The sequence below is a fragment of the Gracilinanus agilis genome, chromosome 1 (genome assembly GCF_016433145.1).
Source record: "Gracilinanus agilis isolate LMUSP501 chromosome 1, AgileGrace, whole genome shotgun sequence".
Lineage (NCBI taxonomy): Eukaryota > Metazoa > Chordata > Mammalia > Didelphimorphia > Didelphidae > Gracilinanus > Gracilinanus agilis.
The window spans coordinates 169402735-169429130 of NC_058130.1; the positions used below are offsets into that span (position 1 = coordinate 169402735).

Below are 26396 nucleotides of genomic sequence, written 5' to 3' on the forward strand. Positions count from 1 at the left end.
CCCAGAGGAGCTGCTCTCCGCTTCTGGCCCAGAACCATCATCAGTGACTCGTACAAAGAAAAGCCCCCAGGAGGCAGCGGGACACAGAGGGACCTCCCTGGGCTTCCCTGCCTGCCTCCCTCCTCAGGGACACTGCTCACGCCCCAGGGCACATGACATACAGAACCCGAGTACTTGCAAATTAATGTTTAATGTTTATAAAGCCAAAGGGCTGGGATGCCCAAGTTCCTTTAAAAAAAAGTTTCTGTACAGTTCAAGGAGAACAAGGAGTCCTAAGGCACACCATCATGTACAAATAACTTACACATGAAACTTCCTTCCCCTGTAGAACAGAGACAAGGAAGAAAGCGAGTCAGGTTGCTATTCCAAGTTTTTTCTTGTTTCTCCTTTTTTTTTGGTGGGGTAAGATGGGGACGGATCCATCCAGGCCAGGCAAGGATATATAAAGAAATAAGGCTAGGGGCAGGGAGTCACTCACAGAGCCCAGGGCCCAAGGACCCAGGTCTGAGTCTGTGGGGAGAAGGGGGTCGGGCTGAGAAGCAAGCAGTCTCAGGCGGCCTACGTGGAGGCCTTGAGGCGGGCTGAGGCTGACCTGGAACTGAGCAATTTGTCCACCATGGTACGCGCATAGCGCAGGCGGCTAGCCAGCTCCTTGCAGCAGCCATGCTCTTCCAGGAGGCTGAGCTTGTACGTTCGGAAGTCCCGCTTCTCATCAATGTAAGTCACAGCAGCCATCAAGGGGCACAGTATCAGCTTCGTGTGGTCCTAGAGTGGGCAGATGGGCAAGAGCCCAGGGTGAGCTCAGAGGATTCATGACTCTAGAGCTAAAAAGGACTTCAGAGGCCTAATCCAAACACCTTAAATATGTACCAGTGTGAAAATAGGCCTAGAGAAAAGCAGTTCTCTCAAAGTAGAGAGAATCAGAGGCAAGGCCTTTTTTTTTTTCCCTTTAAACCCTTACTTTCTGTCTTAGAATCGATAGTCTAAGGCAGAAGAGCAGTAAGGGTAGGCAATGGGGGTCAAGTGACTTGCCCAGGGTCACACAGCTAGGAACTGTCTAAGGCCAGATTTGAACCTTGGACCTCCCATCTCTAAGCCTGGCTCTCCGTCCACTGAGCCAACCCAGCTGCTCCCAAAAGCTAAGATTTAAACTAAGGTCCTTGGTCTCTAAACCCATAGTACCTCCCCCCAGTCTGGGTCAGGATGCCCCCACCCCAACCTGCAAGCTCACCTGGAAGAAGTTGATTTGCACAGTGCCATTGCTGAGGTGTAGAATAATGGCACTGCGTGTGCGGAACCAGGTTCGCAGGTAGGGAAGGCGAGCCAGCTCATCACCTTCTCTCGGAGTAATGTTAGCACCAGCCTTCAGCAAGTGCTCACTCATGTAATTGCGGAAATATTTGAGGAGAGTAATCTAGTGGAGGAAAAGAAAGGAAGGGGAATGCCATAGCCCTCAGTATGTCTTCAGAGAGTCAGGGTCTTTCTGGGCTAGTGGGGGGATTTCCCTCGCAGTTGTGGTCCACAGAAATAGCAAAAGAATGATGAGACACTGAGGACAAAAGAGCCCTCACGTCCCGCAGGGGATCGCCCCTCCCCCTAATTTGTAGTACACATTAACCCCACGGGTCAGACCTCTTCCAGAGCTCACCTTTTTGGTCAGTGGTGAAGTATAGGAACGCACAGTGAGGTAGGACTCTGAGCCATCTCGCTCGATGTACTGCAGACTGTCCCCATCATTGTACAGAATGAGTCGAGTGGAGTCATTGAACAGCACCCCCACACTGTTATCACAGAGCTGGTATCCTGGGCACAAAAGGGACAGTCAGACACAGACAGGGGACCAGATGGATAACTGAGCAACATAACATTAGGGGAACTTTCATGCAGTGCCATCCATCTGGGGCACCCAGCTCTGCGTGAGCTTGATGGCCAAATAACAAGGAGACCCTCTCTGAAAGACACTCAAGTCAAGCTGGCATCTCTTTTACTTTCCATTTTGGGACAGAGGATCGACCTATCCCAACCCAGTAAAATAGTTCCTGGGCCAAAATTCATAGCAGTTTCAGGTCCGAGAGAGAAGGAGAGGGCAAGAAAGCCTCAGACAGTCTAACTTCCTTTTTTTCCAGATGAGGACATTTTTATTCCCCCTGATTGAAAAAGGAACATGGCTGGAACTTACCAAGGCCATACTTGTCTGAGTAGTCCACCCATTTACTGACCCAGAAAATGGGAATGCAGGCAGGGTCCTCTGCCTCCTCTGGAAGGGAAGCAGAATATGAAATAATTAAGTAGCAGAATTTCAAGAGGCTAATGGGAATTTACAGATCTTGTATTCTAAACCCTTCCCTAACACATGAATGCTTTTAAAACATCCCTGGTAAGTGGCTATCCAGCCTCTGCCTGAACAATTCTAAATGCAGTTAGCTCACTACGTCCTAAGGTAACCCTTTTTGTTAATGGACAGCTCCAAGGCTCTAAATTCTCTTTACAATGAAGGCAAAATTGGGTCTCCTAATTTTCATCAATTTAGTCCTTTCTACACATCCAAGGAAAACTTAAGTCCAATACCTCTACTTTATAGCCCTTCAAAGAGATAAATTCACCTTCCCTCCCAACTTGAAAACACAATAAATAGTCCTGAAAATTGGGGTGTGGCTTAGATGGACTTCTCCCCATCTCCCAAAGGCTATCCACTAAATGGAATTGCACATTGACTATGGGGGGGAGAGGAGGAGGAAGGGGAAGGGAGGGGAGAGAAAACATGAATCATGTAACCATGGAAAAATTTTCTTAATTAACCAAAGACTATCCACATCCTTCATTGGGCTAAGACCCACCTTGTCTCACCAATCCTCGATCAGAAGGCTTTGCTGCATTGACACTGAGGAGTTGCTGAAGCATGTCAGAGAGGTAGCAGTCAGCAGGTCCATTTGGTTCTTGAACTATCACTTCTTCCTTTTCAAGGGGGCGCTCGGGAGCAGGACTATCCATTCCTGGGAAAAGAACAGAATAGGGATAGAAAAGTTCACCAGACCAGTGACAGACTCTGCAGACAGAAAGTCCTCAGGGCACCCAAAGGTTTCAGATAAGGCCCAGCAATGTGGACCAGCAGCTGCTTCACCCAAACTTTGCCCTCTTCTCCTGACTACAGGAGGAGGCAAAGGAGGATGTTCCACCCAGCCTCACTTCCCCTAGTATGCCAAAAAGTCATTCCCTTTGATCCACTTCTTTCACAAAAAAAGGGGCCAAGAGGGCCAGGATGGAAGACTAAAGAGAGTACTTTGCTGAACTCTTCCAATATTCCCCTCAAAAAAACTGTTAAAAACTCTGGAAATTGAATTCAAGAGTGGTAGAGCCAACGAAAGGTCTTCCAGCCCAAGACAACATAGGATGTCGGAAAGAAAGATTTGTGATACAGGAGAGGAGGCTGATCCAGAGCTAACATGGATTAAACTCCAGTGGTGGGACTAGATGGTGACAACAGAACTAGCAACAGCTTCAAGAATTCTCAAGCTGGGGGGAGCTGGGTAGCTCAGTGGATTGAGAGTCAGGCCTAGAGATGGGAGGTCCTAGGTCCAAATCTGACCTCAGACACTTCCCAGCTGTGTGACCTTGGGCAAGTCACTTGACCCCCATTGCCTACCCTTACCACTCTTCTGCCTTGGAGCCAATACACAGTATTGACTCCAAGATGGAAGGCAAGGATTGGGGGAGGGGAGGGGGGATGAAGGGGAAGACTTCTCAAGCTGGAGACTATCATACCACACTGGAAGCACCAAAAACTTCAAAACCCCAAAATTAGTTCTGAAAACAGCAATGTGAAGAAGTTAGAAGTTTGAGACAGTAACCCCCACCCCAACCCTCATCCCATTCCAATTATAGTGTCCAATATTACCAAAGTTCCAAAATAAGAAATAGGGTGAAAAAATGAGCTAATAGCAACAACGAAAAAGAACCTAATCATAAAAATCTACTCTGGTGGCAGGAAAATAAGGACACAACTCAGATGAAGACAAAAAAAACTCGAAATAGCAACAAGCAAAGCCTCAAAGAAAAGGTGTGAAGGAAACAAACCAAACAATAGTTCCAGAAGAGTTAATTTTTTGTTCAAAATCAAACAAGAGGGGTAGAGGAAAAAGTAGGTAAAGAAATGAAAGCAAAGGAAGAGACATTTAACAGCTTGATAAAAGAGGGACAAAAAGTATTTAAGAACAATACCTTTCATTAGCATTATTCTTATTTAATATTGTACTAGAAATGCTAGCAATTGCTAAGAGAGAAAAAGAAATGGAAGGAATCAGAATGGGCAAGGGAGCAGCTGGGTAGCTCAGTGGATTGAGAGTCAGGCCTAGAGACAGGAGGTCCTAGGTTCAAACCCGGCCTCAGCCACTTCCCAGCTGTGTGACCCTGGGCAAGTCACTTGACCCCTGTTGCCCACCCTTACCACTCTTCCACCTATGAGACAATACACACCGAAAACTTAAGGGTTAAAAAAAACAAACAAAAAAAAAAACAATGGGCAAAGAGGTAATAAAACTATCTCTTTTTGCAGACAATATGATGATATATTTGAAAAAGCCTATAGATTCAAATAAAGTTAGTTGAAATAATTAAACATTTTAGCAAAGAAGCAGGATACAAAATAAGTCCACCTAAATCATCAACATTTCTATACATGGGGGCAGCTGTAGCTCAGTGGATTGAGAGCCAGGCCTAGAGATCCTGGATTCAAATCTGGCCTCAGACACTTCCCAGCTGTGTGACCCTGGGCAAGTCACTTGACCCCCATTGCCCACCCTTACCACTCTTCCACCAAGTTGCCAATACACAGAAGTTAAGGGTTTAAAAAAAATGTAAAAAAAAAAACAAAACATTTCTATACATATCCAACAAAGAAGAGATAATATGAGATAATAAGAAATACCCATTAAAAAAAACATAGAATAAAATACCTGAAATTAAAACAGTCAAAACAAAAACAGGTGGGGCAGCTGAGTGGCTCAGTTCAAATCTGGCTTCAGACACTGCATAGCTATGTGACCCTGGACAAGTCACTGAACCCCCATTGCCTAGTCCTTACCACTCTTCTGCCTTGGAACCAATACAGAGTATTGATTCTAAGACAATTGTTCATTGGTGGTTAGAGCCAATATAATTAAAATGACAATTCTACCTAAACTACTTGTTTAATGCCATTCTGATTAAATTACCAAAAATTTATTTTATTGAGCTAATAAAATAATAAGATTCATTTGATAAAGCATAAGAATATTAAAGGAATTAACTTTAAAAATTAAAAGCAGGAGGTTTAACAGTAACATATTTTAAACTATTATAAGGCAACAATTATTAAAATTATCTGGTACTAGCTAAGAAACAGGAAGGTAGATTAACAGAACAAAAAGGTAAAAAAAAAAAAAGGTAACCTTGTGTTTGACAGATATAAAGAACCAAGATTTGGGGATAGGAATTCACTATTTGGTAAAAATTGTTGGGAAAATTGGAAAGCAGCCTGACAAAAACTAGGTATAGCACAATATCTTACACTATTTACCAAGATATGGTCAAAAAGGATACATGACCTAGACATAAAGGGAGATATCATAAGCAAATTAGTAGAAGAGCAAACATATTACTCATCAGATTTACAGATAGGAAGTATTTATGAAAAAAAACAAGAGTTAATCATTGTGAGATATAAAATGGAAATTTTTTATTACAGTTAATTAAAAGGCTTTTGTATAAATAAAACCAATGTAGCCAAGATTAAAAACAGAAAATTGTGGGAGGGTAGAAATTTTATAGACAATTTCTCAGATAAAGGACTCCTTTCTAAAAATATAGAGAACTTTGTCAAATTTTTAAGAATATTAGCACTCCATCCTCAATCTGATAAATGGTCAAAAAATATGAACAGAATGAAGGCATCAAAGCTAAATATAACTATGAAAAACCACTCCTCATCATTATTGATTAGAGACGTGCAAATCTAAACAACTCAGATATCGAAATCACACATCAGATTGACTAAAATGATTAAAAAGGGAAAAATTACAAATGTTGGTGGGGTTGTGGAAAAATGGGAGGATATACATTTTTGGTGGAACTGAACTGATCCAACCATTCTGGAAAGCAATTTGGAATTATGCCCAAAGAGTTATAAAACTGGGTACATCTTTTGACGTAGGAAAGCCACTATTAAGTTTATTTCCTAAGGTGGTTAGGGAAAAAGGAAAAGAACCCCTATGTTCTAAAATATTTATAGCAGTTCTCTTTGCATTGGCAAAAAGATGAAAATTGTGGGGATGCCCATCATTTGGGTAGTGACTGAACATGCTGTGGCACACGATTGTGATGGAATACTACTGCACACTAAGAAATGACCTGGTTAATTTTGAAAAATAAAAAACATGGAAAAGCTTGCATGAAATTATGAAGAGGAAAAAAAATCAGAACCAAGAAAACTTTGTATACAGCAATAGAAATATTTTTTGAAGAGTAACTGTGAATGTCCACCTCCCGAGAAATAATGGATAGATGAAACTATACATGACATGGTTTTACACATATAGATCTTTTTTGGCGATCTCTAATGTAGGATGGAGAAAGAGGTAGAAAGATATTTTGCAACTAAGCAGAATTGGTGAAATGGGAAATGAGGAATAAAATCTCTTTCTGAAGAAAATAATTCCTTAAAAATTAGAATGGACAAGTGGAATCTAACAACTCTGTGAGACATCAAGAAACAAAAGAAATATGGGGCAGCTGGGTAGCTCAGTGGAGTGAGAGTCAGGCCTAGAGACAGGAGGTCCTAGGTTCAAACCCGATCTCAGCCACTTCCCAGCTGTGTGACCCTGGGCAAGTCACTTGACCCCCATTGCCCACCCTTACCAATCTTCAACCTATGAGACAATACACCGAAGTACAAGGGTTAAAAAAAAAAAAAAGAAAAAGAAACAAAAGAAATAAATATAAGAAAATGGGAAATCTCTCATGAAATAAAAACTGATCTGGAGGGGCAGCTGGGTAGCTCAGTGGAGTGAGAGTCAGGCCTAGAGACAGGAGGTCCTAGGTTCAAACCCGGCCTCGGCCACTTCCCAGCTGTGTGACCCTGGGCAAGTCACTTGACCCCCATTGCCCACCCTTACCACTCTTCCACCTATGAGACAATACAATACACCCAAGTACAAGGGTTTAAAAAAAAACTGATCTGGAAAATAGATTCAGAAGAGATAATTTAATAGATTATCTGAAAGCTATGATTAAAGAATGAGCCATATTCATATTTCAATAAAGGAAAAATGTCCTGAAATCCTAGAACCTAGAATCAGAGGTTAAAATAGAAATTGAAAGAATTCACTTATTACCACCTGAAAGAGATCTCAAATAAAAACTCCTAGGAATATCATAGCCAAATTCCAGAGTTCTCAGGTCAAAAGAGTAAATACTTCAAACAGCCAGAAAGAAATCATTTTAAGTATTGCGTAGCCACAGTCAGAATTACACAAGATTTAACAGCTAACACATTAAAGAACCACAGGGCTTGAATATAATATTCCAGAAGGCAAAAGAGCTGGGAGTAGAACCAAGAATGATATACCCAGCAAAACTGAGTATAATCCTTCAAGGTGGGGAAAAAGGGATATTTAATGAAAAAGAACTTGCATTTTCTGATGAAAAGACCAGTGGAATAGAAATTTTGGCTTTGAAATACAAGACTCAAGAGAATCATAAAAAGGTAAACATGAAAGAGAAATGATAAGAGATTCAAAAAGGTTAAATTGTTTACCTTTCTATATGGGAAGATGAAATGTATTTTCTAAGAACTTTATCATCATTAGGGTAGTTAGAAGGATTCTACATAGAAAGAAGGTGTGGAGGTTTAACTTAGGTGGCTCAGCAGAACCCTGGGCAAGTCACTTAACCCCCATTACCTACCCCTTTCCATTTTTCTGCCTTGGAACTGATACTTAGTTATCATTTCTAAAATAGAAGATGTGGGGAAGGATGGGAGTAAGGAAGAAAGAAAGGAAGGAAAGAGAAAGAAGGAAAGAAAGAAAGAACAGGTTGATTATGTTGGGAAGACATAAAAAAAACCCTAGATAAATAAGAAAGAGAATTCCTAGGAGAAGAGAGAACAAAGAAAAAAAAATGGAGAAAATTCTCTAACATAAAAGAGGTACACAAGGAAAAGCTTTTATAGTGAAGAGGAAAATGGCAGGAGACCAACACTTGAACCTTAGTCACCTCTAAATTGGTTCAAAGAGGGAATACACTCCCATACATACACATACAAATCTATAATATAATAAATATAAATCTATCTTAACCAAGAAGGAAGTAGAAGGAGAAGAGGACAAGATAAAGAGGGAATGATATAAGAGCAGATAAAAGGCAGTAGTTAGAAGTAAAATAGACATGAGAGGATAAGAAGAGAGAAGGATAAACAGAAGAAAACAGGACGGAAGAAAATGCAGTTAGTAAACATAACTGTGGATGCAAATGGGATGAACTCACCCATAAAATGGAAGTGGATAGCAGAAAGGATTAGAAAACAGAATCCAACACTATGTTTGTTTATAAGAAATACACAATTAAAATAAGGCCCTAGAACAGAACCTATTTTGTATCAACTGAAGTAAAAAAGAGAGCAATCATGATCTCAGACAAAGGAAGCAAAAATAGATCTAATTAAAAGGAATAAGCAGGGAAACAACATCTTGCTAAAAGGGAACATAAATAATGAGATAATATGGATACTAAACATATATGCACCAAATGGCATAATATACAAATTCCTAAAGGAAAATTTAAATAAATTGCAGGAGGAAATAAGATAGCAAAACTATACTAGTGGAGTGCACCTCAACCTTAACCTATCAGAACTAGATAGAGCCAACCATAAAATAAATAACGAAGTTGAGATTAATAAAATCTTAGAAAAATGAAATATGATAGACCTGGAGAAAACTACATGGGAATAAAAATGCCTTTTTCTCTACTATCCATGGTACCTTCACAAAAACTGATATGTTAGGGCAAAAAACCTCACAAGCAAATACAGAAAGGCAGAAACATTAAACACACCTTTTTCGGACAACAATTTTAAAAAAATTACATTTAATAAAGGGTCATGAGAGCGAAGAATAAAAATTCATTGGAAGCCAAGTAATCTAATCCAAAAGAATAAGTCAAAGAATAAATCATAGAAACAATCCATAGGAACAGATGAATTATAAATCAATTTTACCAAACATTTAATTCCAATACAAAAAAAATTTTTAAAGCTGTCCTACACCAAATTCTTTTTATGACACAAATGTTTTTGATTCTTAAGCCAGGAAGAACAAAAACAGAGAAAGGAAACTATAAATCAATTTCCTTAATGAATGCCAATGCAAAAAATTTTTTTAATCTCTCACCTTCTTATCTTAGAATCAATTCTAAGTATTGGTTCCAAGGCACAAGAGTGGTAACGACTAGGCAACTGGGGTTAAATGACTTGCCCAGGATCACACAGCTGGGAAGTATCTGTGAGGCCAGATCTGAACCAATGCCCCTCCCATCTCCAGGCCGGGTTCTCTTCTGAGCCACCTAGTGGCCCCCCATGCAAAAATTTTAAATAAAATGCTAGCAAGGAGATTACAGCAATATAGCACAAAGATCATACACTATAACCAAGTGGGATTCATGCCAGTAATATAAGGCTGGTCAATATTAGGAAAATTAATCAGTATAAATGACCGTATCAATAACCAAAAACAACAAAAATTGTATGATTTAATCAAGAGATGAAGAAAAAGCCTTTGACAAAATATAACACCCATTCCCATTAAAACAGTGGAAAGGAAAAAAAAAAAACAGTGGAAAGGATAGGAATCAACGGAATCTTTTTCAAAATTATAAGTAGTATTCATCTAAACTCCAAAACAAGCATTATCTTTTTTTTTTTTAATAATTTTTTTTAAACCCTTAACTTTCTGTGCATTGGCTCCTTGGTGGAAGAGTGGTAAGGGTGGGCAATGGGGGTCAAGTGACTTGCCCAGACACAGCTGGGAAGTGTCTGAGGCCAGATTTGAACCTAGGACCTCCCGTCTCTAGGCCTGGCTCTCAATCCACTGAGCTACCCAGCTGCCCCCAAGCATTATCTTTAATGGAAATAAACTTGAAACTTTCCCAGTAAGATCAGGAGTGAAGTAAGGATGCCCAGTTTTTACTACTATTACTCAATATTGTACTAGAAATGCTAGCTATAGTAACTAGACAAGAAAAAGAAATAGCAATAGATCAGTGGAATAAATCGGGTATTACACAATACGCAATAGTAAATGACCATCGTAATCTAGTATTTAATAAGCCCAAAGATTTAAGCTTTTGGAATAAGAACTCAACATTTGAAAAAAATTGCTAGGAAGACTAGAAAACAGTTTGGCAGAAATTAGGAAAAGACATGCTCATTGAGTGGCAAAAAATTGGAAAATGCGGGGATGCCCTTCAATTGGGGAATGGCTGAACAAATTGTGGTATCTGTTCATGATGGAATACTACTATGCTAAAAGGAATATTGAACTGGAGGAATTCCATGTAAACTGGAACAACCTCCAGGAATTGATGTAGAGTGAAAGGAGCAGGACCAGGAGAACATTATACACAGACTGATACACTGTGGCACAATTGATTGTAATGGACTTCTCTACTAGCAGTAATGCAACAATCCAGGACAAATCAGAGAGACCTATGAGAAAAAAAGCTAACTATATCCAGAGGAAGAACTATGGGAGTAGAAACACAGAAGAAAAACAACTGCTTGATCACATGGGTCAATGGGGACATGACTGGGGATGTAGACTCTAAGCCAGGGGTCGGCTCTCGAGCCATATCTGGATCTTTTGAGGGCCAGATATGGCTCTTTCTGCAGGAGCCATAAAGTCAATTTTTTTTTTCAGGCGCTGTTACAGGAGTGCACACTGTGAGCATTGAACGGCTCTCAAATCCACTGAGCTACCCAGCTGCCCCCAATGGATTATTTGTGGCATTTATGGCTCTCATGGCCAAAAAGGTTGCAGACCCCTGCTCTAAGGGATCACCCTAGTGCAAATATCAATAATATGGAAACAGGTCTTGACCAATGACACATGTAAAACCCAGTGGAATTGCTCATTGGCTATGGGAGGAGAAGAGGGAAAGAACATGAATCATATAACTGTGGAAAAATATTCTTAGTTAAGATTTTTCAAACACTTAAAAAATAAGAAAATTAGGAAAGCACAGAAAAAGGCACCTGTCAGATCTATGGATATGGGAAAAATTTATGACCAGAAGGGAGAGCAACACAGGATGTAAAATGGATAATTTTGAATGCATATAACTAAAAAGCATTTTCACAAATAGAATTAATGTAGCTAAATTAGAAGGAAACCAGAAAATGGGAGGGAAATTGTACTGTCAGTTTCTCTGATGTAGACTTCATATCTCAAAGAGGTAAGAAATTGAGCCAAATTTATAAAAAATAAGTACTATTCCCCAGTCAAAAATGTTCAAAGAATATGAATGGACAGTTTTCAGAGGAAGAAAGCAAAGCTATGAAGAGTCATTTAAAAAAAATGCTCTAAAAAACTACTGATGAGGTAAATGTAAATTATAACAACTTTTGAGATACAACCTCCAACCTATCAGATTAACTAACATAGCAGAAAAGAAAAATGATGTGTTGGAGGGGATGTGAAAAATGGAAACATTAAGGCAATGTTGGTAGCTGTGAACTGTTCCAACTGTTCTCGAGAACAATTTGGATCTATGTCCAAAAGGCGATAAAACTGCACATACCCTTTGATCCAGCAATACCACAATGAGGTCTATATCCCAAAGAGATCAAAGAAAAGGGAAAAGACTTAACTTAAACAAAAATATTTATAGAAGTTCTTTGTGATGGCAAAGAATTGAAAATTGAGGCAATGTCCATCGATGGGAGAATAGCTGTACAAGTTGTGGTATATGATTGTGATAGAAATCTATTGTGCTATAAGAAATAACAAGCAGAATGATTTCAGAAAAATGATTGCTAAAAAAAAATTAACATGTAATTGAGAAATAATTGGGAAAAAATAAAAGGGAATTAATAAAATAAAAATAATTTTTAAAAAAAGGTGAACTAATTTCAGCCTCAGAAAATTACTACTTTTCTATAGAATATTTTCCCTTATCTAGAAAATGGTTATAATAATACTTATCCTACCTAACTCACAGGGTTGTTTTGAGGAAAGAGATTTATGAACCTCAAAAAAGAGGTCAATTTTTTACCTGTTATGTGTCAAGGTCATTACTTTTGATTTATATCTAAAACAGCACTTAAGTCATTTAACTAAAAACCTTACATTAAAAAAGGCCTGCCTCTTGCTAACAGCAACTGAAACTGAAGTGTTCAGTGCCCACGAGAACAGACTAACTACTTTTTCTTTAAAAAAAAAAAAAAAAGAAAAATCAAAACCTGAATAGCTATTCTTCTAGATGGTTAAGCTTGTTAACCCTGTACAATGATGTTGAGTTAAATAAGATTTTAAAAGGTCTTTGTGCTGTTCCTTGCCCTCTTAGTAACAGTTGATAGAAACACTCTTCTCCTTCCCCCACTGCTTCAGTATTCAGATGTAGCCACTCCAGAAGCTGGTCAAAAAAGTTGTCAAATAAATCACTGTGTTAAAATGTAGTGAGCATGTGCTTCCCTACTCTAGAGTTGTGAAGAATGTTATATAAAGATTTTATCAAATACTTGAAAAGTGTCTTTGCTTATGTAATCTCACGATTCCCAGGAACGGCATATGCCAAAGGGCATTTTGTGGGCATCAACCCACAATTGAAAGATCCCATAGGGGTCAAATTAGTCTATACTACACCTGTAGGGTACGGATTCCTACCCTGGGCTCTGTGACTTTTTTCCCCAAGAAAATATTTTGATGTCTACATTTCAACTTAATTGGTTTGTAATCCCACGTATTTTATTTTATGCATTTAAAAACACTGTTCTGAGACGGAGCCCCTAGGCTTCCCCGGACTGCCAAAGGGCTCCACGGCACAAAAAAACATCGAGAACTCTTTCTTTATAGGGGTCCTTCCTAATGACTCCCCAATGAGAAGCTTCGGAGGGCCCTTTCTTGAAGCCACCCTCAGACTTGCACTTGGAGAGGGAGGTTTGGCATTTTCATACTAGCTACATTTCGAAGCAGTGACTTACTCTTGGTTAACTGTGCAGCTACCCCTGAACGCTGAGTGATGGCTTGACTTATCCAAGCTTAGAGTCAGTGGAAAGTGACTCTTCTAGGCTAGGTGATTCCGAGGGCAAACACCCCCTGGAGAACCTGGAATTAAGGGCCAGTTTAGATGTAGAATCACAGAGGAACCCTGCTGCCACCTAAGCGAGCTCTCACCTCCCACCTAAGTGCCAGCCTCGCTCCTTAAGGCTAACCTACAGCCGGCCTCTTCTCAGAAAGCACAGAGGGGTTCCTCGGCCCACCCCATGAGATCCCCTCACCTTGGGGGTGAGGGTAGGGCTGAGTTCATAAAAACAAAAAAGGTCTGTGGGCTGAGAAATTCTGTTTGTTTTCAAGGCTTTGTTCATCCTGGTACCTTCTGGGAGAGGCAGCAAGATAGGATAGGCTAGGGGCTGGGTGACCGGAAGGCCCGAGGGCCCAAGGTCTGACCTGTACCTTTATTGAGAGCTGTGAGAGGCTTCCGGCCTCCAGACTCCACATTGTTGGGGGCAATGGAGAACCTCGGTGGGATGGTGAGACAGGTCGTGGGAAGCCGAGCAGGGATGTAGCCGGAAGAAAAGAACTCGTCGTTAAGAAGTTCACTAATGGTGGGGCGGGAGGCAGGGTCGGAGCGAAGCATCTTCTGGATGAGGGAGGCGGCCACAGGGTTGATGTGCTAAAACCCAAGGGAGAAGACAGCGATGAATGGAAGGTAAAAAATATTAATGGTAGCAGCTAACATTTATATAGCACTTGAAGTTTTCAGAATACCTGAAATTTCATGATTTTTTAAATGCGATTTAATCCTATCACTACATTTGAAGCTCACAGACACAATATCCGATAGAAAGCTGGCCTTGGAGCCAGGGAGTCCTGGGATGGAGTCCCACCTCTAACCCATACTGGCTGTGTGACCCTGGGCAAGTCACTTAACCTCTAGAAGCCCTAACCCTCTCAAGGCTGTAAGCTGTGAAGAAGTCACTGACCCATATTGATAAGAATCCCTTCATCTAGGGATTCCCTTTTTAAAATAACAGGCTAGTCTCTATCCCTGGATTGCCATAACCATTTTACAGATAAGGAAACTGAAACCCAGAAAAGTTAGTGACTTGCCAAAGTGAGTATCTACAGTAGGATTTGAATTCAGGTACACTCACTGCCTAAGAAATAGCAGACACCTGAACCGGCTCTGTCTAGACTCTAGAGCAGGGGTCAGCAACATATGGCTCTCGAGCCATATCTGGCTCCACCTCCCAACCAGCCAGTCTGGGCAGAGCCCCAGGATGTGCCCCTAGGGGGCCCTTCAGCCCCCTCCTATATTCCAGCACCTTCTGCCTCCATCCTCCTCCTTCCACAGGCCTTTATGGCTCTCACAGCCAAAAAGGTTGCCGGTTGGCAAACGTTGCTCTAGAGCATCCCTACAGAATCCAGGATGCTCTCATTTATTGCTTCTCCAGGATGATTCTCCCCAATTCTAGACAGGTAGTCCAAAGCCCAAAGAATCACAGCCTTGTGTATACAAGCCCCAGATTTGCTTAGAAACCCATCGAATCCCCTGCAGCCAGGACAAGGATTTATGTAAGGTAGCCCAAGGAATGGGGAGAAAGTTGTGATCACAGCAGAGCTCTCCTCCCTGGGGTAGGCTAGGCCTTTCCAAAGGTCCAATCTCTACTGATCATCTTCCCTTCTTCTCCTGCTCTATTTTCTAGGGTTGAAACACCCTCAAAGGTGTAGGGCCTTGCACCCTCGTAGCCAAAGAAGATAGAATATAGTCTAAGATCTTTGGATTAGACTGAGGACACCCAGTCCTAGGGTCTCCCGAATGAAATCTGATATTCCTCCCTGAGATGAAGATAGAAAGGCTGGGAAGGCCAGGGTTTCATGGAGGAAATAGACATGAAATTTAATTTTATTTCCTGTGCACATGAAAATATTTGTCCCCTCTTCTGGGCCCTTACCTAGTCCTACCCAGAGGCAGTATATTGCTTTCCAGAGCCCCAGTTCTATTGGAGATCACCCCAGTTCCATTTGATCAGATTTTGAGTCAGATGGACTTTTGGGGTCACCCAAACCAATTCTTGTTTTACAAATGAGAAAACAAGTCCAGAAAGGATCAAGTGATTTTGTCCCAAAGGCATAGTAAGTCAACAACACTGCTCCTGACTGCAGGGGTAGGAGGCTCCCAACATAAATAAGATTCCCTCCCACACTAGAACAACACTTTAATGTGTTCTCTGGGGAAGAACTGAAAAGCAGCTGAGCACAGAACACCTCCAACCTTCCAAAGGTTATTTCTCTAGCAGCTCTTAGGTAGTTATAAAAACACTCCACCTGGGGCAGCTAGGTGGCTTGGTGGATAGAGAACCAGGCCTAGAGATGGGAGGTCCTAGCCTCAAATCTGGCCTCAGATACTGTGTGATCCTGGATTTAACCCCAATTGCTCAGCCCTTGTTGTTTTGCCTTGGAACCGATACTTAATATCGATTCTAAGACAGAAAGTAAATGTTTAAAAAAAGTCCAGTGACAAAAATCTAGTCAGCTAGAGTGACTTGGCTTTCTATCCACAGAGCCACTGAACTGCCTCCACAGAATTCCTTCTTAAATTTCCAGAACACACCAATGTGTTTTCATAACAGGTACACAAACAAAAGTTTTCCTGGTCATCAATGCTGGAAAAAACAAAGTATATTCTTGAAGTCTTACAGCAGACCTAGGGTCAATCTGATTTCATACTATGGATGTAGTTAAGAGATGTTTTTTAGGAGTGTGAATTCCTAGTTGCTGGTTATTAAAAACTACTTCTAGGTAGCATTTCAAATTAGTGTCGCTAAAGCTTTGAAAAGCCCTCACAATGGAAGTTTTCTCAGGTTTTAAAGAGGAAATCTTCCAGTTCAGGCTTAAGGTGATTGTTTTCCTAAAGAAATCAGTATAGGATTCCCAACTCATCACTTAAGAGGTTATAGATGGGATTTTTCTGTTGGTGCATATATATATGTTTTACAATGAGATTCAGAAGGGAGAAACCTCAAAAAGTTTTCTATTAAGTATAAAACAATGTTGTCACTGAACTAGTTGTTTTCAGTTATATCTGATTCTTTGTGACCTCATTCGGGGTTTTCTTAGCAAAGATGCTAGAGTGATTTGCCATTTCCTTCTCTAGCTCTTTTTTCTGACAAGGAAACTTAGGCAAATGGATCCGTGACTTGCCCAAGGTCACATAGCTAGTGTCTGAGGCCACATTTGAATTCAGGAAGATGAGTCTTCCAGACTCTAGGGTTGGCTTTATCCATTGTGCCTCCCAGCTACCCATTGTAATGTAAAACAATACAATAATAAAGAATTCAGAAGCAAATTTTTAGCCATAAATGAACCAAATCTATTCAGTTGGTCCAGACTGCCACCTGAACTCTGAAAGCTATACCTTCACCCAAATGCCCTTTTTACTCCTAAAATGTTCTTCACATATACACACATACATTCACACTGGTAAAAGATATCAACTCATTTATTTTACAACCATTTTATTAAACACCTACTATGTGCCAGGCATTTTGCTAAGATCCTAGGATTACCAAGAATCATCTTTGCCCTGTAGGAGGTTACATTCTTTTAAGAGGAAAAACCATAACCATGGATAGCTAAACTTAAAAACATATATAAAAATAAAAATTAATTTCTAGAGAGAAGGGCATAAACAACTTAGCAGATCAAGGTTGACTTCATATATGGAGTGGCACTTGATCTGAGCCTTTTGAAGGAAGCTAGGGATTCTAGATGGTAGAGGCAAGGAGGGGAATGTAAGGGGAAGAGACATAGCCTGTACAAAGACATGGAGGCAATAGCAAATAGGTGAGTTTGGAATGTAATGTGCAATAAGGCATCTTACAAAGGGCTTTAAAATTCCAAACAAAGGAGTTAATACTTTATCCATTAGGCAATTTGGAGCTAATAAAACTTATTGAGCACAGAAGTGAAATGGTCAGATTTATGCTTTAGGAATATTAAATTTATTAACAATTAAATTATTAAATATTTGGCAACTATGTAGACAGTAGACTGGACAGAGGAGAAAATAGACACGGGGAAACCAGTTAGGAAGCTTGTGCTATAACACAGGCAAGGAGAAATAAAGGTTTGAATTAAAGTAGGAGTGAAGGGATGGGAATGAATGTGAAGTATATATGAAGTTAGATTAGGGTATCCATAACATTTCTATGAGGCAGATGTTAGGCATAGGACTTCCTGCCCCATGATTTACTCAGAAGTCCCAACAATCAGGGGTATGGCCACTCTGGAAGCTCAGCCTACCTTGGGAATGCTGTATTCGTTTTTCTTGATCCTGATGTAGGTCTCCTTTAAGCAAGAGGTTTCAAAGGGTGGTTTGCCTACCAATAAAGTATACCTGCAAGAATAAGGAATATTTAAAGGCCCTTCACTTTACAATCCAGGTTACCTTCCCCTTGACATCCTCCACCTTATTAACAATTTCTTTTCTTCAGTGTTTTTGCCCAGAACTAAACATAATACTCCAGATGGAGTCCAAGTATAGCAAAATAATCGCCTCCTTCCTTACTTATTGACTGGAAGCTTTACCTCTAAATGCAGCCCAAGATTATATTAGTTTTGGCTGCCATATATTGAACTTGTAGCCAGCTAAGACATCAAGAAAGCTTTTTCAAAAAAATTTAGAATCATGCTTCCATCACCTTGTACTTGTCAAGTCCTTTTTAGGTAAGCAAGTATGAAAGTACAAAGATGCAGAAAAACAGCCTTCAGCTCTTAAGAGGCCAAACCAAGAGCAAAGGGTTCATTTAGCTAGTGTAGGAAACTAGCTACTGATTGGGAGAGGTCCCCAATGGGATGTCATATCAAGAGGGACACACTTCCCTTCCCTCTGCTCTAAGGATATTTGACCAGATAACGACAATCACCTAAAAGCAAGAGTCAGGCTGACACTTCCACTTCTCAACTGTTTCCAAAACCCAGGGTTCTCAAGTATCTCACTAACTCTAGAATCCCACTTTCCTGGATCATCTTTCCTTCTATTCCTTGAGACAAAAATTTAAGGATTAAGAAATAAGGATAAGAAAACTACAAAAGGAAGGTCAGATTAGTCTCCTGGACTCCCAATAAAGGACTGAGTTAGCCCACTACTCACATGATACACCCAATGGACCAGACATCCACCTCAAAGCTGTGACCCTTCTTACTTAGCACCTCAGGGGCTATGTAGTTGGGTGTTCCACAGAGGGTCCTCTTCCGCTCACCATCATATTCTACTCTGGTTGCTAATCCAAAGTCCCCTGTAGTGGAAATTAAGAAGCAAATCATTCTTCTCAGGAATCCAGATTGGCTTGACCTACCGTCTCATTTAGGTTGTAATTGATGCCCATTTCTGGCACCCTATAGCCTGGGGTCCTTTCAACAAAGCTGGTCTCCCCGTAGTCTATAATATAGAATATAATTTTTCCATTCCACTTTTCTGACTAGGGTAGTCCTAAAGCCTGTGAGAATTCACTCCCCTGCCTCATGCTATTACATAGAATGAGGAGAGAAATTATATCCTCCCTTATACATTTCAAAATTTATTTTGAAATAAGATCCAGATTTCCTTTCAGTTTCACTGGTTCCCCAGTTCTACGGTATAGGAGAAACAAAGACAAGCATGGTTTGTCAGTTGTTTCTACAGTGTCTTTTTGTATACCAGTCAAAGACTGTCCTCACTTGCGTACCTACCACACCACCTTACTTTTCTAAGAAACAGGAAGCTCTGTAAGTGAAATGTGAATCCAGGTTAATAATAATCATAAGCAATTTAGCGCTGAAATCTTCCCCAGTGTATAGTTTGCTTCCATGATGTTGTGTGTTGTTTAGCCAAGAGGAGTAACTTAACAGCAAAGCTAAACAGGAACTATATAAGACTGTCTTTCCTAGGCTTTTTAGCTTGTGGAAAAGGTACTAGATCCAAAGATTTTAGACTAATCCCCAGCTGGGGGGTTTGCTTAACACCCCCCCCCCCATATTCATCATGCAATTACGTGCATTTATGAAGCTTTTGCTAAGTCCCCACAGAGAACACTCATCATATAATTATGTGCCATTTATAAAGTTCTTGCTCTTCCTGCACAGAATTCCAGTTTGGTTAGGGATATGAGGGATCCTCAGCCTTACCTATCTTCACTTCCATGTCATCATTGAGGAAGAGGTTACCCAACTTGAGGTCTCTGTGAATAACTTTATTTTGATGGAGATACTGACAGCCTAGGACAATCTGCCGCAGGTAATACCTGGCCTCAGGCTCAGTCACAGCTTTCCTTCTTTTATGTAACTCAAGTAGAGACTGTGGGAGGCAGGGAAAAGAGACAAGCTCTAAGTCAAAGGGTTTCAGACTCTCTAAGGGAGGTGGGGGTAGTCTAGGTCTAGGCCCCAATTCAAACCTAGGGGGAAAAAAGCAGGAAGGGGGCTATCCCACCTTAATCCAGTTTATGGAGAAATTTATGAGCTGCCCACTCCCTCCCTCACTGAGCCCTTGAAGGGACTTGCAAGATGCAGACATCCACTGAGGCCTTGAATTTAAGAACTCGAGGACACGACACAACGTGGGGTCAGTTTCTGTGCTCAGCTTGGCCCAGCCTCAAACCCCCCACCCCCCACCCCCGCCCCGAGTTCTTGCTAAGTGCCCACGCTGGTTCTATGGTGACCGCTTGGTAGGGAAGAGCGGAAAGAAAGCACGCCCCACCCCCACTCTCACCCTCTCCACCACCTTCCTGCAGGCCCTCTAGGGAAACTGGGGCCCTCCAGTACTGTGCACCCCAGGGGCCCAACGTCTCCCCTTCCCCCCAAACCCATCTCCAGGGGTCCTTACTCACCCGCCTCCGGCACAGCTCCAGCACCACGAAAACAAAGTCGCTATCTTCAAAGAAGCCGTGGAAACCTACGATGTGCTGGTGGACTAGGCTCTTGTGGATATTGATCTCCATGGACATCTTCTCCTTCTGGTGCGGCTTCAGCAGCAGCGACTTGGGCACGATCTTACCCGCAAACACCTCCTTGCTCTCCAGGTCCGAGAGCTCGAAGCATTTGGCGAAGCCGCCCTTGCCCAGAAAACGGCCCCGCAGATAGCGCCGTCTGCTGCGCGGGTCCACCAGCACCTCTGGGATCTCCTTGGCCGGGGCGGCCGCAGGTGGTGCGGTTGCGGTCCCGCCGCCTCCTCCGGCCCCGGCGCCGGTGCCAGCCGGCTTGCCCCGGGGCTCAGAGGAGCCCACGCCGGGCTGCCGCAGGGGCAGCTTCACGGGAGCCGCGCTCATGTTGCTGCTGCTGCCGCCGCTGTCCCCAGCTGGACCCGACGCTTCTCCCTGTTCCACCGGCTGCCGCTCCGTTCTCCTCCTGCTGCTTTCCGCCTGGCTAGCTGTCCTGGTTCCGGCGCGGTGCAGCAGCTCCAGTTCGGCTCGACTCCGCTCGGCTTAGCTAGGCTTGACTTCGCTTGGCTTTGCTCTGCCCAGCCCCAAGGAGCGCCGCTGCAGAGTCAGTGCTACTAGCCCAGAATTCAAACCCAGCGCCGGGAACGTTACCGAGCGGTCCGCGCCGCCGATTGGCTGCAGCGATTTAAAATCCAAACCCGCCTGCCGCGGGGCACTATGGGAGCGCCCTCGCCGAGGCTCCCCTCCCCACCTTCGAAGGCAAGCAAAGCTTTCAACAAACTTTATTGAAAGCAGGAGGGCGCTCACAATCTTGGCAAACCCCTACAGCTGGAAAAGAAAGGAAGAATGGAAACGCAAGACGCGAATCCATCAGTGGCTGCGACTGCCTTAGGAAGGAATCTAGAGGAGAAGTAAATATTTATCCAGGAACTATCTAGGAGTTCCATGTCGTTAGTTCAATCTGTAGCTGAACAAGAATCTCCCATACAGTGATATCGTGCGGCTACCCAGTCTTTGCTTGAAGATTATGTGTGTGTGTGTGTGTATACATATATAGTATATATATATATTTGTGAGTGTGAATATACATATGTGTATGTCATATGCGTGTGTATACACACACCTCTGCAGAAGCAAATCCATTCTACTTTTGAGTAATTCTATATGCTGGGAAGTTTTTCCTAAGCAGGAAAGTAAAAAACTTTCCGTTGCTGATCCTCGTTCTGCCCTCAGGGACAAGGCACAAAAAACTAATCCCTTTTTTATTTGACAGTCCTTCAAATACAAGTTGGCAGCCGTCTATCTAGTCCACTCCCGCCCGAGTCTTCCCTTTGTCATTCTAAATATCCCCAGTTTCTGGAATTCTTTGCTCCGGGATATGGACTTCGGACTTTTCCCTAACACCGACATCTTCTGAACCCCCTTCAGCTTGTCGAAGTCCTTCCTAAAATGTCGCTCCTTTGTTTAAGAACTTTCATGGTTCCCCAATACCTCTAGCATTGGTCATGGAATATAGAGAAATCCTTCGTAACCCACCGTTCCAAACTTATTGTTCATTATCCCCCTTCTCTCACTGCCCTCTGAGGGTCGGATCAAAACGATCTACTTGCAGTTCACTGGACTTGGGATCCCGTGTCAAGTCGTCTGTGCCTCTGTGTTGGCAATCAAATTCATCCCGCCTACCTGGATTGCACTGCCTCTTCAACTCCGACTCTTATAACCTTTAATTTAGTTCATTTCAGTTACTGACTCCTACCAGACGCGTTTCCTCTCTCCTCTCCCTCCTTAAATTTTCATGTACATACTTATCCGTGGGGCACTTGGAGTCAGCTGTTATTTGCTTAGGGAGAGAGCCCTTGAATATTTTCTGTGGGAGCATTTACCCCTCGGAAATCGGAAATTGCTACGAATCAGAGCTTGACTTACTGTTTTGTTGATTTCTAGATTTTTAAGAAAGTAATGAAGAAAATAATAATTCGTATAAAACTGAAAAATATGTCATTCTGATATTTTTTTCCAGAAAGTTGACTGTTAGACACTTATCAACATACCTCTGAATACAATTTCTATTAGAACATAACCTCCTTTCTAACACAGGATGTTTATTATATTTTTCTTCTGATCCACACTCAAATACTTTATATTGTTTTAATATACATACTTTGTATTTGTTTTGTTTATTTGTATACATCTTGTATCCTCTCCATAGAATGACTGATAGAGAGTTGGAGACCAATTCTAGGATCTTATCATAGAGAGTAAAGGGCCAATAATAACATGCCAATAAAGCAGTGGTCATCAAAACAATATGGTACTGGCTAAGAGACAGAAGGGAGGATGATTGCAATAGACTTGGTATAAGTGATGTCAGCAAGACAGTGTATGATAAACCCAAAGAGCCCAACATTTGGGACAAAAATCTACTATTTGACAAAAACTGTTGGGAAAATTGGAAAACAATATGGGAGAGATTAGTATTAGACCAATATCTCACACCCTACACCAAGATAAATTCAGAATGGGTGAATGACTTGAATATAAAGAAGGAAACTATAAGTAAATTAAGTGAACACAGAATAGTATACTTGCCAGATCTCTGGGAAAGGAAAGATTTTAAAACCAAGCAAGAGTTAGAGAGAATTACAAAATGTAAAATAAATAATTTTGATTATATTAAATTAAAAAGGCTTTGTACAAAAAAAAAAATGCAACCAAAATCGGAAGGGAAACAACAAACTGGGGGAAAAATCTTTATAACAAAAAACTCTGACAGGGGTCTAATTACTCAAATATACAAGGAGCCAAATCAATTGTATAAAACATTCCCCAATTGATAAATGGGCAAGGGACACGAATAGGCAATTTTCAGATAAAGAAATCAAAACTATCAATAAACACATGAGAAAGTGTTCCAAATCTCTAATAATTAGAGAAATGCAAATCAAAACAACTCTGAGGTATCACCTCACACTTAGCAGGTTGGCTAAAATGATAGCAGGGGAGAGTAATAAATGTTGGAGGGGATGTGGCAAAATTGGGACATTAATGCATTGCTGGTGGAGTTGTGAACTGATCCAACCATTCTAGATGGCAGTTTGGAACTATGCCCAAAGAGCTCTAAAAGACTGCCTGCCTTTTGATCCAGCCCTACTATTGCTGGGTTTGTATCCCAAAGAGATCATAGATAAAAAGACTTGTACAAAAACATTTATTGCCATGCTCTTTGTGATAGCAAAAAACTGGAAAACAAGGGAATACCCTTCAATTGGGGAATGGCTGAACAAATTGTGGTATATACTGGTGATGGAATACTACTGTGCTCAAAGGAATAATAAACTGGAGGAATTCCATGTGAACTGGAAAGACCTCCAGGAATTGATGTAGAGTGAAAGGAGCAGAGCCAGAAGAACATTGTACACAGAGACTGATACACTGTGGTAAAATCAAATGTAATGGACTTCTGTACTAGCAGCAATGCAATGACCCAGGACAATTCTGAGGGATTTATAGAAAAGAACGCTACCCTCATTCAGAGGAAGAACTACAGGAGTGGAAACACAAAAGAAAAACAACTGCTTGAACACATGGGTTGATGAAGACATGATTGGGGATGTAGACTCAAAACGACCACACCAATGCAACTATCAATAATATGGAAATAGGTCTTGATTGATGACACATGTTAAAACCAGTGGAAATGTGCTTTGGCTATGGGGGTGGTTGGTGGGGGGAGGGGGGGTGAAGGGGAAAGTAAGAACATGAATCATGTAACCATGGAAAATTTTTCTAAAAAATTAAAAATTAAAAAAAAATAATGACATGCCAAAGTAACAATAAAGATCCAGCCACTCCTTATAATACCTTAACCAAGGAAAAATAAATTTTCCTTTATATAATTAGGAAAGACAAAGTCATTTGCCATTGGTAATCAGAAACTTTTTTCTGAAAGAACTGTGGGAGTAGAAATGCAGAAGAAAAACATGTGATTTGTCACTTCTTTATATAGGTATAGGATGTGGGGTTTGGGTTGTTAAAAGACTACTCTATTAGAAAAATGAATAATATGGAAATAGGTAGAGTAATAATACATGTATAACCCAGTGGAATTGCTTGTTGGCTCTAGGAGTGGGGGAAGAAAAAGGGGAGGAAAAGAACATGAACTATGTAACCAAGGGAAAATCCTTAAAAATAAATACATAAACAAAAAGAAAAGAAAAGAAACTTCATACCATGTGGCTTGAAAAATAGTCAGACTGTTCAAGACTCAACTTTGTGTTTTCTGTGATTCTTAAAACTTGGGATGGGAGGAAGGGATAAGGGAGGAGTTAAAGAGAATAGAGTTAAATGAGGACTGTAAAAATAATAATAGGCAAGCACACAAATAAGGAACAAAGAACTAGAAAATAAAGGTTCAAAATTGTTTCTAGATACTTTTGATAGATGTTATCAAAGTATCTTCAGTGGTAAATGAAGTGAAGCTCAAAGATGAACTTCCCTTCAGGGCCAGGCACACGGAATGCTAAAGAGACTCTTGTTTATCAAAAATAAACTATTTATTTAAATATATATGAAGGGAAAAGGATTTCTAATTCTAAGGGATTCTAACTCCACTCAAATAAACTCCCAGGTCCCGCAAAGAACCACTTCTCCTGTGGTTCACAGGCTATGCTAATCCTCCCTGATCTAACTAAACAAACTTATACTATTCTAAATAAACCTAACCAATATAACTCTTAACTTTGCCTTTAACTTATAAGGATAACCAAGGCTAGCTGGTTGAGTCTCCACAAGAATCAAGTTAGGACTCTGAGCCTTAACAGACTCAGAATCCAAACCAAAGACCAGGTTTTGTTTGGTCTTTTCACAGTTTAACCAATCTATAGACAGTAACAGATAAATGAATAGTGTTTCCCAAGTTGGAAAAGAAAACACTCCACTCCTTCAAGTCTTTCCCTCAGACCGAGATAGAGAGAGGTAAAGATGTTACCTTCTCTAGCCCTGAGAGAGTGAGAGAGAAAGTAGCTGTGTGTGTCTCTGTCAACTGCCAGAAGCCCACTCCTGGAATACCACACCCAGAGAGTGTAACTGTCATAGAAATAATGGTTATAACTGCCAACAGTTGAAATTAACACTCTCTCTCAGTTCTATTTGAAACACTAATTCTTTCTCAAGCCAGCTTCTCTACTTCTTATCTTTAAACTAATAAAACAATACTTGTTTTCTAATATAATCCTTATAGGACTCCAGGAGAAAAGGATATCAATAGATACCAGAGATAGTTGTGATCTCAAAGTCCAGAAACATAAAGGATATCAATAGATACCATAGATGGTTGTGGTCTCAAAGTCCAGAAACAGAAATTGCCTCAAGGATGGCTCTGAGGTCAGGGTCATTCACTACCTTGAAGGCAATCTTTTGCCCAGTATTGTGCCTTCAATAAGTTGGTAAATCAAATTGAATATTTCAGATGGAATAGCTGTTTTATCTGGTTTTTCCATCCTGTATTTCTACCTTTGATTTTTTTTAAATCCAAAAATAGATTTTTATACTTTCCCCTTTTAATTTTTACTTTATTATGTAGGTTCTGGCCTTTTGAGATTGTAGATCCTGACCCTGTCTTCCAAATGACTGTTAGTACTCCAAGATTTGTAATAGGAAGATTTGATAAATACATAATCTATGCCTTTTTCTAGATCACTGATAAAAGTGTTAACCAGACTAGGGCTGAGCACAGATCTCTTGGGCATTCCACTAGTGACCAACAAAATTGACTTTTAAGTTTTTTTTATCTCAATTAATTAATTAATCAATTAATTTGTTTTAAGACCTTACCATCAATCAACACTGTGTATTGATTCCAGGGTAGAAGAGCAATAAGGGCTAACCAATGGGAGCTAAGTGACTTGCCCAGGGTCATACAGTTAGTATCTAAGGCCAGATTTGAGCCTAGGAACTCCCATCTCTTGGCTTGGCTTTATCCATTGAGGCCCTGTTCCTTTATTTTTGAAGAGGACCAGTGATGACTTGTGCATGAATTGTATTTAAGTGAGGCAGAGTTTCAGAAAGTCATAGCCTTATTCTCTCTTCCAGAGACATCCAAAACCAGGGTGAAAAAGGTAAATATGTAGGGAAGGGAACTAGATGGACAGATGGGTACAGTCAGGGAATAACACAAACTGGGGACACACCCACAACCCACAAGGGAAAGGATTAACTAAGTAACACTGAATAA

The 26396-nt window shown here is 40.9% G+C and overlaps 1 protein-coding gene across 1 annotated transcript; it reads right to left on the bottom strand.

The window, feature by feature from the left end:
• Nucleotides 1-174: 174 nt before the first annotated feature.
• PLK1 (polo like kinase 1) lies at nt 175-20551 on the bottom strand. The gene is made up of 10 exons (XM_044657300.1): nt 20114-20551; nt 19416-19584; nt 18403-18547; nt 17553-17646; nt 13701-13920; nt 2838-2993; nt 2180-2257; nt 1649-1803; nt 1232-1414; nt 175-765 (listed from the first exon to the last, which is right to left on the bottom strand). Exons 1-10 carry the CDS (start codon nt 20549-20551, stop codon nt 559-561), a joined length of 1845 nt encoding a protein of 614 aa, XP_044513235.1. The 3' UTR covers nt 175-558.
• Nucleotides 20552-26396: the final 5845 nt, after the last annotated feature.

Excerpts from the sequence above, each read along its gene's own strand:
- PLK1 (XM_044657300.1), bottom strand. The coding sequence starts at position 20,551 with ATGAGCGCGGCTCCCGTGAAGCTGCCCCTGCGGCAGCCCGGCGTGGGC. Across the intron at positions 2,994-13,700 it reads TCTCACAGCTCTCAATAAAG|GAATGGATAGTCCTGCTCCC; the intron begins GTACAGGTCAGA and ends TTCTTTTCCCAG. Across the intron at positions 2,258-2,837 it reads TCGAGGATTGGTGAGACAAG|AGGAGGCAGAGGACCCTGCC; the intron begins GTGGGTCTTAGC and ends CTTCCCTTCCAG.